This window comes from Mus musculus, chromosome 17, assembly GCF_000001635.26.
Source record: "Mus musculus strain C57BL/6J chromosome 17, GRCm38.p6 C57BL/6J".
Taxonomy (NCBI): Eukaryota; Metazoa; Chordata; class Mammalia; order Rodentia; family Muridae; genus Mus; species Mus musculus.
In genome coordinates this window covers 78553532-78570362 of record NC_000083.6, presented here as the reverse complement: position 1 = coordinate 78570362, position 16831 = coordinate 78553532, and the positions used below count along the sequence as shown (strand labels likewise).

At 44.6% G+C, this 16831-nt stretch overlaps 1 protein-coding gene and 1 long non-coding RNA gene across 6 annotated transcripts in view; one reads left to right on the top strand and one right to left on the bottom strand.

Moving 5' to 3' along the window:
• Vit (vitrin) overlaps nucleotides 1–16831 on the bottom strand; it is a 119359-nt gene that overhangs the window by 57047 nt on the left and 45481 nt on the right. For 3 of the 4 annotated variants that reach the window (XM_006525028.3, NM_028813.2, NM_001197028.1), the window contains one exon: nucleotides 4192–4348. In XM_006525028.3, the coding sequence (XP_006525091.1) occupies nucleotides 4192–4348 (157 nt within the window). Of the gene's footprint in view, nucleotides 1–4191; nucleotides 4349–6715; nucleotides 9383–16831 lie in introns of those variants that run through there. The other variant, XM_006525029.4, reaches the window with a different exon arrangement.
• Nucleotides 1–16831, top strand: part of Gm32573 — a 65585-nt gene that overhangs the window by 17901 nt on the left and 30853 nt on the right. The window lies entirely within an intron of this gene.

The following is a 16831-nucleotide window of genomic DNA, read 5'->3' as shown; positions in this document are numbered from 1 at the left end:
CTTTTCTTCTTTTCTTTTCTTTTCTTTTCTTTTCTTTTCTTTTCTTTTCTTTTCTTTTCTTTTCTTTTCTCTTCTCTTCTCTTCTCTTCTCTTCTCTTCTCTTCTCTTTTCTTTTCTTTTCTTTTCTTTTCTTTTCTTTTTCTTTTTTCTTTTCTCTCCTCCCCTCCCCTCCCCTCTCCTCTTCTTTCCTTCTCTTTTCCTTCCTTCCTTCCTTCCTTCCTTCCTTCCTTCCTTCCTTCCTTCCCTCCCTCTCTCCCTCCCTCCCTCCCTCCCTCCCTCCCTCCCTCCCTCCCTCCCTCCCTCCCTCCCTCCCTTCTTCCCTCTTTCCTTCCTTTCATCCTTCTTTCCTAGGTAGTTAGCCCAGTGAGGACTCATATTTCATGAGCATTCCCTGATCCTTTGCATGGATTTGCCAATCATGCCAGATTGCAAAGTCAAGCTTCGCAGATGGGGTAGGATGCAGTCACAAGACATGAGGAATAAAATACTGGAGCCATGTTGGCCCCGTGTGTAACTAGCCCAGTTTGGGTTCCGGTTACACTCTCTTTACAAAGAGAACAGCCTTGCTTTCTTTGTTTGTTCCTTTGGCACTGACATTATTTCTGACACCAACTAAGCCCAAAACCCATGCAAGGAAAAGCTATGTGAAGTGGCATGCATTTGTAATGAGGACTTTGGCTGAGAGATGGTGGGGGGACACCGTAGAGTGACCTTCAAAGTAGCTCACGGGTCAGCTAGCCTGAGGCATGCAGGATGGCAGAATGAAGAAAGACCCTGCCTCAATACAGTGAAAGGAGAGAACTCCCCGAAATTGTCTTCTGGGTTCCACACACAGGACATGGCGCATGTGAATCTCCCCCATAAACAGGTAATAAATGAATAGCTTAAGATGAGAACAAGCCCAGATATGATGTCTCAGTGTGACAAACATCCCTTTGCTTTGAAAGAATAAATGTCTCATGAGAAAACATCTGTACATGACATGGTATATGGATAGCAACACTTTAATTAAAATTAACTTGAGTTTTTGAACCCAAGTCTGTTGTTGCCCATGTCCTGTTCTGAATGTGGGAGACTCTGGCAGGTTAGGTCAGAGCACACTCTCTTCATGACATCTCTCAGGTCCTGCTTCCTGAAAAACAGATTCTCTGTTTGTGGGAAATAAAGCTAACAGCCTCCCAATTTCCCACTTGTCCCTTAAGGCCTCTCTTCATCCTCTAGTTGGACATAGTGATAGCTCTTTCTGAGTAACTTCTACCCTCTCAGACACGGGTCCAAGGAGGCCACAGAAGCCTTCGGTTGCTCAAAACATGCACCGAGTCTTGGTTTTGCCTCACCTGTGTTCTTTTTCACTGACTTATGTCCCACTGTGCACACGGGCTTGCAGAGCCCTGTTTCCTGAACACCCTTCTTGATTTTCTCTTTAGGCATGTGTCCATTCTTAAAGTCTTTTCTGGCTAAGACTCCTGCAAAGAATTCATACACCTCCCTTAAGGGCCAAGCCTCTCTAGTTCTATGTAAACGTGTGACCTGGGGCTCTGGGTTAAGGGTCAGGGACATAGAGGAGCTCTGGTCGTCACTGTGCAAGTGGCTAGGAATTACATTAACTTTTTCTTTTTCTTTCTTTCTTTCTTTCTTTCTTTCTTTCTTTCTTTCTTTCTTTCTTTCTTTCTTTCTTTCTTTCTCTCTCTTTCTCTCTCTTTCTTTCTTTCTTTCTCCCTTTCTCCCTTTCTTTCTTTCTCCCTTTCTTTCTTTCTTTCTTTCTTTCTTTCTTTCTTTCTTTCTTTCTTTCTTTCTTTCTTTCTTTCTTTCTTTCTTTCTTTCTTTCTCTCTCTCTCTCTCTCTCTCTCTCTCTCTCTCTCTCTTTCTTTCTTCTTTCTCTCTCTCTCTCTCTTTCTTTCTTTCTTTCTTTCTTTCTTTCTTTCTTTCTTTCTTTCTTTCTTTCTCTCTCTCTCTCTCTTTCTTCTTTCTTTCTCTCTCTCTTTCTTTCTTTCTTTCTTTCTTTCTTTCTTTCTTTCTTTCTTTCTTTCTTTCTTTCTTTCTTTCTTTCTTTCCTTCCTTCCTTCCTTCTTTCTCCCTCCCCTCCCTCCTTCCCTTCTCCCTCCCTTCCTTCATCCCTTCCTCCCTTCCTTCCTCCCTTCCTTTCTTCCTTCTTTTCTTCTCTCCTTCCTTCCAAGGTAGTTAACCCAGAAAAGACTCATATTTCATGAGTCTTCCCTGTCCCCCTTGCATAGATTAGCCAATCACACTTGATTCCTTTTCTGACTAATGGGAACGCTGGCAGTAGTGTTGAAATGAAGGACTGAAACAAAGCTGGAAGGAAGGAAACAGAGCGTCAAAAGGTTATTTGTTGTCATTTGGATGGCATCCGTGGTGAGCTCAGATTTACTCTTGTGGTCTGCTCCACTCAAGAAAAACAACCGATGAATGGTTGTAGTACTGTTGCACCTTATTCCCTCACAGGAGAGGCGTGTCTAGTACACTCTACTGGTAATTCCTAAACTATATCTTATGCACAATGTTTCCTTGTTGTCTTTTTCCCCTGTCTGCTTCCTCCAAACTTCAGAGTGCACTAATTCGCTACCTTCAAAGGGGGTTTTATACCATCTCCTCTCCTTCAACAGAACAGCTGAGTAACTTTTGTGTAAAGTAAGGGAAAAAGATAAAAGAAGCCCAAATAATTCAGATATTATCTAGCGTGGAGTCCCTGTATCCAAGGCTGTGCCAACAGTACTTTTGGGCAATCATATAGAGCTAGATCTGGATTACAATACCTCACTCTGATGCTTGGTAACTTTAGAAGAGCTATTCAGTCTATATCCATCTGCTGTCTTATTGTATGTTTGTTTGTTTTGGTTCTTGAAGACAGGATCTCATGTGACTCGGGCTGGCCTTAGATTCTATGCAATAGAAGATAACCTAAGATACCAGATTTTCCTGCCTCCCAAAGGCACAACCACAGCTGGCCATGTCTTTATTTTGGAGATGTGTCTAATAACAAGAGATACTTCAAAGGGGAACTGTCATGGTGAGTAAGTGTGGTAGTGGGGAAAGGGTTTGCCATACGCATGTAAACTTGATCACTGAGATATTAAACACACATTTCCCTGTGTTTGTCACTCAAGCCAAGGAAGAGAGGTCTGAGGATCCTGTGAAGGTCACGTTGCCACTTTTCATGTGAGCTGTGACTGAGTTCAAAGCATGCCATGCTTCTTGTAGTCCCCCCATTCCCAAAGTAACAGCCGGACAAGCGGTGCCACCTGCCACCCCTTTCTGTCTCTGATCCATCACCAGAGTTTTGATAGCTATTTTCTCCTCCAAACTCCTGGGCATTCCTAACATTTTCTTGCATAGCATGTAGAAAAAAAAAAGTGTTGTAAAGAATCAAGAACTTTGTTTTCTTCGCCATGATCGTGAAGGAATACATTTCCTTCTTTCTCACCACAGGAAGGGGAGAGCACTTAGCCTTAGATTCATTTCCGTGACTCCCGCTTATTATCTGCATTTGATTCTTCTTCAAATTCTAATATTTAGCCTTTCTTGTTTTCTTCTCTACATGTTATGCTATACCTACATGTCCAGATATTATTGGATGGATTCAGGTATGAAGTAGCATTTCGGGAGGTGGATATTCGATATATTCAATAGTGAGAGTATAGAATTCACTATGAAGCCTCACAGTTTCCATTCCAAATGACTGTTCTTGCTGGACAGATGCTTACAGAACTGTAAAGTTTTGGGATCTGGCTAATTTTGGTACATGATTTTGCTCTTCTATTTGCATTTTTTAAAAAAAAAATTAATAGAACTTTAGCTGGGCGGTAGTGGCACATACCTTTAATCCCAGCACTTGGGAGGCAGAGGCAGGCAGATTTCTGAGTTTGAGGCCAGCCTGGTCTACAAAGTGAATTCCAGGACAGCCAGGGTTATACAGAGAAACCCTGTCTCGAAAAACCAAAAATAAAATAAAAGAAAAAATAAAAAAGGTGGGGGATAAGTCAGTCAGTTTTTCTAAGAGTGATAGGAAAGGAGACGCAGGGTCACACGTGACTTCTCGGACAAATTTGTAAATGGAATGCAGGAGGCTCAGTTAGATTTGTACACTTTTGCTGGCTAATTGCAGCAACCCTGCACCAGACGTACCCCAAAGCGCTTTGATCACTGGGTGCGGAATAGGTCATAGCCACCCACCTGTGAATTGCGGCGCCACACACGCTGGAGTAAGACGCGTAGACGCCAGTGCCGTAAACATGGTATTTGGGGTCCTGGCAGCCCGCTGGACATTTCACCATGAACTCAGGATTGATGATCTTTCCAGCTTTGACATCGCAGTTGATCTGAGGCACAGCTGGGAACACAGAATGAGGTCAAAATTACCCGTGCTGTGTCAGGACACATATGAGGTGACGCTGCCAGGCTCTAAGCGTTCATTTACTTAATCTTAAAAGTCTGAACCTGAACTGGCCCCGTGTCCCTTCCTTTCCATACAACGAGGCTAAAGACGTAGCAAGGACATTCCTCAGACCTTAAGGACGAGGGCATCCATTGCGTCTAACGCGCTAAAAGGGGGGGGTGGGGGGAATAAAGGCTGACCCCTGTTCTTGTTTGGAAAATTAATTGAAAATAATTCTGAGAAAAAGGTCCAGATCAAGATGCGATGTGGAATCAATGGAAGCGGGGGTGGGGGTGGGGTGGGTGAGGGGCAGGGGGAATTTCAGATGCTCTGTGATCATGACAGGAAGAGAAAGCTCCCAAGGGAAGCAGGGGCGGCAAACAGGCTGAGGCTGGGCTGCTGAGCCCCAGATAACTGGGATTCCATGGCCTTGGAGGCAGAGAAAGGGGAGAGAGAAGTGGCTTGGCTGGGCTGGGCCAGGATCAGGGGGGTGAGCACTTGTGTTCTCTGGGTGTGGGGAGACATGAGGAAGTTATATTCAAAGCCACCTTTTTGTTTTGGTCCCAGAGGATTTCTTTGGCCTAGATGTCGAGTCCCTATAGGACCCATCATTTGGCCCCTATACTTGCAAAGACTGGAACTCGCACTGAGCATCCAGGAGAGTGCATCCATGCTTGTCTCCTGCCTCTTTCTCTTTGTCACAGCTACAGGGAGGCCTTTGGGAGCAGAAACCTTGCCTGAGGATAAGGTGAAAAACATTTTGCTGAGAAGGAGTTGAATGCTTCCTCTCTGCAAAGATTTTCCTCCCTCAAAACAAAAACAAAACCAACAAAAACAAAAAAACCCAAACACCAACAACAAAAAACAAAGCCAGAGCCATGGGTCCCTCCATGAGTACTCTTTGATTGGTGGTTTAGTCCCAGGGAGCTCTGGGGGTACTGGGGGTAGTTCATATTGTTGTTCCTCCTATGGGGCTGCACACCTCTCTAGCTCCTTGGGTACTTTCTCTACCTCCTTCATCAATGGGAGGAGAGGCCCTTAGTCCTGTGAAGGTTCTATGCCCCAGTATAGGGGAATGCCAGGGCCAGGAAGCGTGAGTGGGTGGGTTGGTGAGCAGGGGGAGGGAGGGAGGGGATAGGGGGTTTTCGGAGGGGAAACCAGGAAAGGAGATAACATTTGAGATGTAAATAAAGAAAATATCTAATGAAAAGGAAGAAGAAGAAGAAGAAGAAGAAGAAGAAGAAGAAGAAGAAGAAGAAGAAGAAGAAGAAGACGAGGAGGAGGAGGAGGAAGAGGAAGAGGAAGAGGAAGAAGAAGAAGAAGAAGAGAAGGAGGAGGAGGAGGAGGAAGAGGAGGAGGAAGAGGAAGAAGAAGAAGAAGAAGAGGAGGAGGAGGAAGAGGAGGAGGAAGAGGAAGAAGAAGAAGAAGAGGAGGAGGAGGAGGAAGAGGAGGAGGAGGAAGAAGAAGAAGAAGAAGAGGAGGAGGAGGAAGAGGAGGAGGAGGAGGAGGAAGAGGAGGAGGAGGAAGAGGAAGAAGAAGAAGAGGAGGAGGAGGAGGAAGAGGAGGAGGAGGAGGAGGAAGAGGAAGAAGAAGAAGAAGAAGGCCACCCACCCCATCCCCAAGTGACAGTTTCTTAAGCTGTGGGTTCCACAGTTCTGTGAGTTCAAGGCGAATCTGGTTTACACAGTGAGATATTCTCTTAAAAATAAAAAGGGAGAAAGAACATGAGTTGGGAGAAAAAAATAGATAATTTTATTTTATTTATATGTGTATGTATAAAATCACATGTCTATGTATGTGTATGTGCACACATGTTTTCAGATGTCTGAGGAGGTCAGAAGAGGGAATTGGGTCCCTTGCAGCTGGAGTTAGAGGTGACTGTGAGACACTCAGTATATGTGCTGGGAACAGAACTCAGGTCCTCATGACCGAGCATCTGGGACCCTCAATCGCCAAATCATCTCTCCAAGCCACATTACTGCATGTTTACCTGCAAGAGAGCTCTCAGTACAGATGATCTGAAATTCAAATGTTGATCAACTCTGCAAAATATTGACGGTTCTCTACAGTATCAAAAAGTTAGATATGACTTAATTCTTTAAGTGTAAAAAACAAATAAGCTTATCTCTGTCGTTAACGTGTAAATTTGCTTCCCTCTTTTATAAATGATAGTTATATAAATACCAAAGGATGGCCCTAAGATAATTTTTATGAATATTAGTAAGTATATTATTCACACATCTATTTTATACATCTGTATACTCAAGCGGCATGGAAATTTCTGACCCAAAAGGTTTGTGCGTGGGAGTTTAAGAAGCTCACCCGCAAAGGTGTGTTGTGTTGGTTCATTCCTTTAGTCAGGAGGCAGAGGCAAGTGGGTCCTTAGGACCGCCTCGTTCTATATAACAAGTGCCAGGCCAGCCAAGGCTGCCTAGTGAGGAAGCAACATGCAAGCCTGCCTCAGGTGACTCCATAGCTAGGAATGTGTCCAGTTCTGGGACCAGCTCTTTGGAAAGTTTCCAAACGTGATTCTGAAACATAAACAGAGTTCAGAGTGGGCAAGTTCACGTGGATGCTGGAAAAGACTAAATGTGAGTCAGGACAGGATAGACAAGAAAGGGTCATTTAGCCGCTAGAAGGGAAAACCCAGAGGCTAGGGGTCCTTTGTGTCTACAAGCAGCACTCTTGTGAGCTGTGACACCAGAGTGGGGGAACTGGAAGGGTGAACTTTCTATAGAGGTAAATTTGCCAAGAACTTTCTAGGAATTGATGCTTCAATGGGCTGTTCATCGCTTCACATGAACAGACCTTTGGTGGAAGAGTGCAAACAGAACGGTTGTAAGGGGTTTCTGTCCTGGGTGGGAGGTGGAAATGAAACCCCTCCCAGTGCTAAGAGCTGGTGATTACGCTCAGAGATCCAGGAGCTTTGCCAGGCCACCCACCCTCTGAGTTAGAGATGCTCTCAGAGTTGTTAATGGTTTCCAGCTGTATCCGAAAGTACACACGCATGCTCCCCCATCCCTCCCCGTAACCCTAAAGTAACCGGAGGAGCAGTTACATTTCATTCAAGTTGGAGAGAGAACGGTTCCCACACGCCCCTCCCACAAGCTTTGCATGCGCTGCTCCTGGGAGCCAACTTGACCACAGGCTTAAGCAATTTGTGGTCTCCGGTAAGAACGGGAGCTCTGTGCTTAAAACTTTTAGTTCTACCCTCCCCACCAAAGTTACTTCTTTTTAACCTTTTGTTCTTTACGCTCTGATACCCAGGGCTGTGCTTACTCTTTTGAGTCTTAGAGTGTACAATTTTTTATGTTTTTTTTTTTTTTTTTTTTTTTTTTTTTTTTTTTTTTTTTGAGACAGGGTTTCTCTTTATAGCTCTGGCTGTCCTGGAGCTCACTTTGTAGACCAGGCTGGCCTCGAACTCAGAAATCCGCCTGCCTCTGCCTCCCGAGTGCTGGGATTAAAGGCGTGCGCCACCACGCCCGGCACAATTTTTTAAAAGGCAATTTGGTGACAGAAGATGCTTAGTCTCTCCTCATATTAGCTAGTTGCTGGGTCCTGGGTGTAAACGGGGTGTTCAACTCCCATTTCCTCCCAAGGTTACTCCCAAATACATCTCCTCCTTTAGATGCAAAGAAAAGAGCAGACTTCTTGGCCTTTCTTATTTGAAATAGGAAATAGCAAACCCTGTGGCGTTAGGATTACATTTTGATGACACCTTGACACTCTGAGATTTTGGATCTTCTGGAAAGGAATAAGCGAAGCCAAATCTGGAAAGTTGTTGGGTGAGTGTTCAGGGTTCGCACAGTACAAGCTGCCCAATCTTTCATGAAATCTCTAACTCAGAACACAAACCGAAATGCCCTATGGGGGATATTTTGCATCTTGCTAATCAAGTTTTTCTTTGAGGTACATTTGCGCTCTCTCTCTCTCTCTCTCTCCCCCCCCCCAAGTATTTCAAACACAATGTCTTGTCTGTACAGAACATGACTAGCAAAGTCGGGGGCTGAAGTCATTTTTGTCCCAGAGGATAAAACACATGAGGTGCAGATGCTCACCCGCTGCTCAAAACCAAGGAGCCATGGCAAAGTGTGGCTAAAGGTCAAATCCTTGTTAAATTTGTACAGAAAATTAAGCCAGAGAAAGCGAGCTAATTAAATTTTGCCAAGAGTAATTGCCAAGATCATTGGAAAGTGCAGTCAGTGTCCAGCCAGGAAAAAGCAAGTCACTTCGAATTTTCTGACAGCAATTCTTTGTTTTTGTTTGTTTGTTTGTTTGTTTTTAATTTCTTCATAGTATTCTTCCGGTTGCTTGTGCAGAGATCTGTTTCCTTATAACCATCAATGAATCCTACCTGTCTGTCCTTAGGGACAGGTGAAATAAATGCCTTAACTTTGCATTGTAAGTATTACCGTCACAATACACTATCTGCATTGTTTTTATACTTTCTTACTCTCAACTCTGGAGTTTATTCACAAAACACATGAGGTAGATGTCTTTAAAGGGGAAAAAAAAATCGAACGTGGCAAACCCAGCAGTATCTTGCTCAGGTGTGAGGGCGCATCAGACATGGAGGGCAAGGCTGCTCTGCAGTTAACCCCGTGCATTTACTTACATGGCTTCTTCCCAAGATCATTAGAGAGAGGGGGGAGGGAGGGAGGGCAGGAGGAAGAGAGAGAGGGGGGGGGGAGGAGGGAGGGAGGGAGGGAGGGAGGAGAGATAGAGACAAAAGCTTCTTTCTCCTCCTAGCTGGTGGGGGAAGGCAGGGAGACACAGGGTGGAAGCCACTGAGGTCCAGGCAAGCCGCGGAGGTCCAGAGATGCATCGGGAGATGCTTCAGCGGCATCGTGGTCTTGAAGCAGGCCTGGCCATACACTCTGCCTCTGTGGTGGTTTTCTCCCCAGCTCCTTCTGATGGGTCCTTATGGCTACCTTGCTTCGTATAGCCACAATCACTTCCGTATCTTAGTGCCAGCTGAGAATTCCTTCCCAGAGGCCCTTTGAATCAGTCATGGTTCACTCGGAAAGAGGACCGAGTGCAAACCGAGTGGGCGTTGCTGTCAGGTTGCTTCCGGTCATGGCTCTCTGACTTCCTAATGCTGCAACCTTTTAATGCAGTTCCACATGTTGTGGTGACTGATCCCCTAATCATAAAATTGTTTCGCTACTACTTCGTAACTGTAGTTTTGCTATTGTTACGAATCATAATATAAAAATCTGATATACGTGATATCTGGTATGAACTCCCAAGGAGTCATAACCCAGAGGTTGAGAACCGCTGCTTCACATAGTTCACGAGGCCTGTGTGTTATCAGTATTGTCACAGATGTCCCACTTCAGAATAGAAAACTGGTGGTCTGAGCCAGTGTTTTAATGTGTGATTTCTACCTTAGTGAAGGAAGCCTGGCATGGTGATGCACACCCGGAACCCTAGCACCCAGGAGGCAGGGATAAGATCACACGTGAGAGACCAGCCTAGATCACACGGGGAGACCCTATCTCAAAAGCAAAGCAAAATGCAACAAAAGTCTCTAGAGAGCTACAAGTAATCATGCTGTGTATGAGCCTTCTGCCTGCACTGATAATGATAGGCTTTGACAGGTGTCGGGCAGGCCAAACCAGACCGCACATAGACTTCTTATTCACCGTTCATCTTTTCCGTAATCCCAGAAAGACCACGCTACTGCCTGGATAAAATTCCTTATTAATTAGGGAAAGCTTTGGTAAGCTTGCTCCACGGCTGCTAATGAGGAGGAATTATTACAACATAAAAGAGCTTATGTATGAAGAGGTCTAACATCAGGCTTCACTTTATTGGACTGTGGTGTTCAACTACTTTTAAAACTGTACTTTAAAGAAAATTACGCAAAAAATTATTAGTTTAATGAAATAAAAAGGATATCAAGTTGAAGACAAGAGTCTCCTTCTTGGTCCTGATCTCCAGTGAACAGGTCATGTGTATGTATATATATATTTTCTTTGGGGAAGACATCTTTTGAAAATTATTCTTTTAATTTTCTTAAACAGGTTTTTTTGATTATGTTGAGTCTGCTCAAAAATTATCAGTAATTTTTTTGTTGCCTTTAAGGAAAGGTTAAAGATCATTGAGGCCTTTTTGCAATCTCTTCTAAAGGAACCCTGGGCTGGCCAATGCCGTACTCTTCACTCAATTTTCTTTTCTTTTTTTTTTCCTTTTCCCTTTTTTATTGGATATTTCATTTATTTACATTTCAAATGTTACCCCCTTTCCTGATTTCCCCTCCAGAACCCCCCTATCCCATCCTCCCTCCCCTTGCCTCTATGAGGGTGCTTGCCCACCCACCTACCCACTGCCACCTCTCCACCCTGGCATTCCTCTACAATCAAGCCTTCACAGGACAAAGAACCTCTTCTCCCATTGATGTCCGACAAGGCCTTCCTCGACTACATATGCGGCTGGAGCCATGGGTCCCTCCATGTGTACTCTTTGGTTGGTGGTTTAGTCCCTGGGAGCTCTGGGGCATCTACTTGTTTGATACCGTTGTTCTTCCTATGGATTGCAAACCCCTTGATCTTTCAGTCCTTTCTCTAATTCCTCCATTGGGGACCTCATGCTCAGTCCAATGGTTGGCTGTGAGCATCCGCCTCCGTATTTACCAGGCTCTGGCAGAGCCTCTCAGGAGACAATTATGTCAGGAACCTGTCATCCACACTAGTGTCTGGGTTTGGTGACTGTATATGGGATGGATCCCCAGGTGGGGCAGTCTCTGGATGGCCTTTCCTTCAGTCTCTGTTCCATACTTTGTCTCCGTATTTACTCCTGTGAGTATTTTGTTTCCCCTTCTGAGAAGGACTGAAGCATTGACACTGTGGTCTTCCTTCTTCTTGAGCTTCATGTGGTCTGTGAATTGTATCTTGGGTATTCTGAGCTTTTAGGCTCATAGAAGAGAAAGTAGGGAAAAGCCTTGAGCACATGGGCACAGGGGAAAATTTCCTGAACAGAACACCCTAGGCTTATGCCCTAAGATCAAGAACTGACAAATGGGACCTCATAAAATTGCAAAGCTTCTGTAAGGCGAAGGACACTGTCAATAGGACAAAACAGCAACCAACAGATTGGGAAAAGATGTTTACCAACCCTACATCAGACAGAGGGCTAATATCCAATATATACAGAGAACTCAAGAAGTTAGACTCCAGAGAAACAAATAACCCTAATAAAAATGGGGTGCATATCTAAACAAAGAATTCTCAACTGAGGAATACCAAATGGCTGAGCAGCACCTAAAGAAATGTTCAACATCCTTAGTCATCAGGGAAATGCCAGTCAAAACAACCCTGAGATTCTATCTCACACCAATTAGAATGGCTAAGATAAAAAATTCAGGTGACAGCAGATGCTGGTGAGGATGTGGAGAAAGAGGAACACCCTTCCATTGTTAGTGAGATTGCAAGCTGGTACAACCACTCTGGAAATCAGTATGGTGGTTCCTCAGAAAACTGGACATAGTACTACCAGAGGAGCCAGCTATACCACTCCTGGGAATATACCCAGAAGATGCTCCAACATGTAACAAGGACACATGTTCCACTATGTTCATAGCAGCCTTATTTATAATAGCCAGAAGCTGGAAAGAACCCAGATGTCCCTCAACAGAGGAATGGATACAGAAAATATGGTACATTTACACAATGGAGTACTACTCAGCATTAAAAACAATGACATCATGAAATTCTTAGGTAAATAGGTGGAATTAGAAAATATCCTCCTGATTGAGGTAACCCAGACACAGAAGAACACACCTGGTGTGCACTCACTGATGAGTGGATATTAGTACTTCACTTTTTTAATGGGAGCCATCTTGAAACATGGCTCACATCACTGCCCACACCTGAACTCCAACCACCTGTCTACTCACTTCCACAGCTGTCACGGTTTTAGTTCCAGCCGGATCTTCATTCATCTAGAATATAAACTTCAAGAGGGCAGGATTTTTTCCCTCTATTTTGTTCATTGTTGTTCAGTGGAATATTGAATGAATAAAGCAACTAATTTGAAAAATCCTGTTTTGTTTTTTTTTTTTTTAAGTTTTTGATTCTGCTATTTCTCTTTCTATCAACCCTGGTTCAAGATGCATTTCATGTCTGGATGCTAACTTAATTGCCTACTGTCCTTGCGTTTTGTTGTTTTTTGTTTGTTTGTTTATTTGTTTTGTTCTAGCCCCACCCCTTTATCCCAATCCTTTCTTCATAAACAGCGTGGTGAGACCTTAAAAAATGTACTCAGATTTTATCGTTTTCCTGTTCAACACTCCTCAGTGGCTTCCTCCTGCCCTCAGACTAGTGTCTAGACTCCTGAGCTGCAGGGGACTGAGGGATTTAACCTCTGCCCTGCTGCTTAACCTCTTACATGGATGGTGCGAAGGCTGCAGTCAGCAAAGGTCTAGGGGAACGAAACCAGGGTTAAGACTTCGATGTAGAAATAGTCTCCGTGGTTTGGAGAACAAGAGAACACATGAGGGAGGAGATGCCAAAGGGGACCAAACCACATGAGAACTTTGCCAGATCACAGCCTTGTCATGGTCACTGCAGCACCGGTGTCTCCACCAGAGGTCTTTCTAAGGCTGCATAATACTCTTTTCAGAGGAAAAAAAGGTCTTGACAAGCCGACTGAACCGTGAAGGGTTTGTGGGGAGGGGGATGCATTGTTCTGACAGGGAAGAAGAAGGAGATACGGTGGAGTGCATGTAGTATGGTCGCCCAAGAGAGTCAGAGGGGCAGGAAGTGTGAGGTCCTGGAAGATCTTCCTCCATGAGGAGGAGCCCATGGTTGGGCTTCGGAAATCTATAGTAATGGGTCAGGATATGACAGAATGTCAGTTATAGGAGAGATCCTTTTGTAGGCAATAGGGGACCTGAGCTGCATTGGGGAACATGACAGGGGGGCCACAGGAACACAGGAAGGGCTAAACACAGACAATCATGAGGACATAAGCCTCAGACTCTGCAGAAGCCATGGGAAGAGTTCCAGACTGCTTAAAAAAAATGGGTGCAACATTGCTTGTGCCTAATGTCTGAGGAATAAGAGACCCAGCTAATATCTGATGGCCTAGAATTTATAGAGATCTTCCTGCCTCTGCCTCCCAAGTGCTGGGATTAGAGGTGTGTGCCACCACAATGCTTAGCAAAAGGTACTTATTTTAGTACATAAAGACATGCTCAAGTGTTAACCCCTTGAAAGAGTGAATGAGTTGTTATCATCAGGGCTTCCTTCTAGGCTGAGAAAACACCTCCGTCCTCCTGGAAGGACAATTGCCAAGGAGTGACATCGTACCTGAAGTGTACCGGTGGCAATATAGCTTTGGAGTGGCTGTCACTATTTATGGTTAAAAATACCCTACTTGAGTTGACAAGGGACCCAAGTACACATCTCTTTATATTATCCTTACCAGATCATGAAAGACATGTCATTTTCATTTTGCCAAGAAGCAAGCTGACTGCCCATACTTCCAAGCAGGGCCAGAGTCAAGAATCTGGCCCTTCCAGTTATGAAGCCAAGGTTCTGTTGGTTTTGCCTGCTTGCCTCTTCTATAACTGAAGTCAAATGAGCTGCTGTTTCTCTAGTGTAACCTTCCAAGGCCTTTCTGAATTCAAACATCACTAACAGCTACTATTGGGTAAATATAGAATATATACAGTAAATAAGTTGTATGTATCAGTGTGTGTGCACACATGGACACACACCTGCTTCTGTATGTCCATCCCAAACACCTGCAAGGCAAACTCACCAGTGCGATTTTCCTTATGTTATTTTTCTGTTATTTCTAAGAATGGGCCATGATAGAGTTTATCTTCTCTGAAAGTCTGCAACAGAGAGTGCCAACTTTCTTTCTTATCTACACTTCACAAAGAAGCTCAGACATGCAAGTTTTCTTTCTCCTAATCTGAGGAAAGGTAGCCATGACAATCTGTGTGGAGAACAACCAGCATTGGCACCAGGCATCTCAGAAAGGGGCACATAGTGAAGATGGATTACAAGTTGCTATATGTGGATCTGCCCAAGAACCTTCATGCCTCCTCTACCAAAGTCTTCACTCAAAGACCCGTGTTTTCCTTCCCCGTGCCCAGAGCATTCAACAACCAAGCCCCAGCACAACGACTTCTTCAGGCTCAAAGCAGAGCGTCTGGAAAGCATCCATCCTTGCAAGGCTGATTGCTAAAGTTTTCCCATACCTCACATACAAGGTGTTAGGATTAACTGATTGGAGCGGATGCAACGAGTTAAAGGTTATACATTTCACCGCAAGTTGAGCCTATTTCAACAGAGTCCAGTGTAATGGAATTATTTCCGAATGAGGTTTCTGCACGCTGGTGAAGAGCGTCTTCGTCCCTTTGCTGACTGGCGTCTCCACTGGGTAAATTACCTGCTCAGGAACCCCTCAGGCGTATCTGTCCTTCAGTTGCCAGGAAGAAAAGACAACTTCTTAAAACAGCATCTGCCCTATGGGCTCTGACCCACTTTCCCCTCGCACCTCCAGGACTCCCCTACCCCTAGAGCCTGCCCTGCCTTCCCATCGTCTCCTCACCTCACCCCACATTGACTCTTCCTGAAGTCAGCTCAGGGCAGCTAGACAGCTCCCTGACCTACCTCTGTCTATAAAATCTTTGGTTTTCATGGCTTGTTTTGGATCTTATTTTATGAAACCACTGTGAATCCTATTGTAGACTCCTAGTTTGTTATTCTCAATGTAGCCTTTACCCCATTTTATTTTATGGTGGTTTCTGTTGTTCGTTTGTCTGTGTACCCATCTGACAATTACCTAATGAGGCACTAATGATATATTCTTGGTACTTTTGGCCTTGTTGGGAAGACAGGCTATATTAAAATGCTTAAAATAATATGTGGTAAGACTCAGAGGGTGTATGACACACACAGGAGGCGTTCAATCTAGTTTTAAGTATGTGCTGGAGGAAGGGGGCCAGGGAAGCTTTTCTTGTACCTTTTTGGTGGAGAGAAGGGCATATTTTCATTTTGCCGAGTGGGAGATTGGATGCTTGCTGAAGTCTGAGGCTTCTAAACGGACAGCCAGTGACGCGCAGTGTTTTGTTGACTGGAGTGGCTATCACCTGTGGAATGTTGTCTAGCCTGACTCTGCTCATCATTCCTGAAGCCCTGCCGGGGCTCCTTCATGTGTGGAAAAATCTTCTGATGAGATTTTACAACTTAAAAAGCTATTCTGCCTCCAGCACCGTCACGATGCCAGGTACAGATTGTTCTGGAGCCTTTGGTGGCCATAATTTATGTGGAAACGTAACATGGGTTTATTACAGAAGGGCTGAAATGCTTATGCGTTGAGAAGCAGGCTTGTTTCACATGCATAACCTACACAGAAATGAAGTCAGTCTCGCAATCCACAACTACTCTGTCATTATTTGTAGCCTTCAAAAATCCAGAGAAATGGAGCTGCATTTGGGCGATTTGTTAGACGCTGCTTCAGCAGGCTCTTGCTGACTGAACCTACCACGAAGGTGCCTCTGGGTAGGGTTAGATTTATTGCTTCAAAATGTACCAGGAAAGTGAGAGCCTTGAAAAAAAAAAGTCACCTCTAAGAATAAAGTGTTAAAACTCCCATTAGCACAGCAAGGCAAACTTTACCTTGGACTACATACAGAAAGCTAATTTATGAAGTCGCCAACATGCTAATTCTCTGTATATATAATTTTTTCCTTTCTAGTATTGTACGACAGTGGCAAGGCTTTTGTATGCTCTTACCTCTGGGGTAACAAGGTGGCAGCAGCACAGGACACAGAGTGGTTCAAAGACAACCCTCCCTCTGTGCGTTGGGAATGACTATCTCCAAATCCTTCATATTGGAAGGACTTGGCTTCTTTCTGCTCAAAGGTGACAGAGAGGAAGCAACAAAAACCAAAACCAGTGCTCCAAGGCTGGGTGCACAGGACTGGGCCCACAGGTCGCCCTGGGGAGAATGCTTTTAATCCCTAGAGGCTTTTAGGGGAGCAGGGGCTCAGAGCAGAACCTTGTATGGGTCTCCTAGGGAGAAGCCTTACATACAAAGCGTCCCCATTTCTGCCAAGATCTCCTGTTCAGGCAACAGCAGAGCTGCCCACCTTCCAGCGACGACAGACGTGGGTGCTAAGCCACCTGTACAGTCTCCCTAATGTTATAGGGGCTGCAGCAGTGGGGTGGGGAAGCCACTGTAAGTATGGAATTTGAATCCCAAGCCCTTTCTCCAACCCCATGACTGCCAGTTTGGAGTCGGACTTGATTTGATTTAGAAAATCAGGTAATAAGCCAAACTCCTTGGGATAAAAATTCTATCAAATGCAGCTATTCATATGAAAGCTAAGCACTGGCTTGGAATGAATGTTCACCTATGAGCCTGAGGAGGGTCTGTGAGACTCTACTGCTTATTCTATCTCTGTTCCCTTTCTGAGGAGCC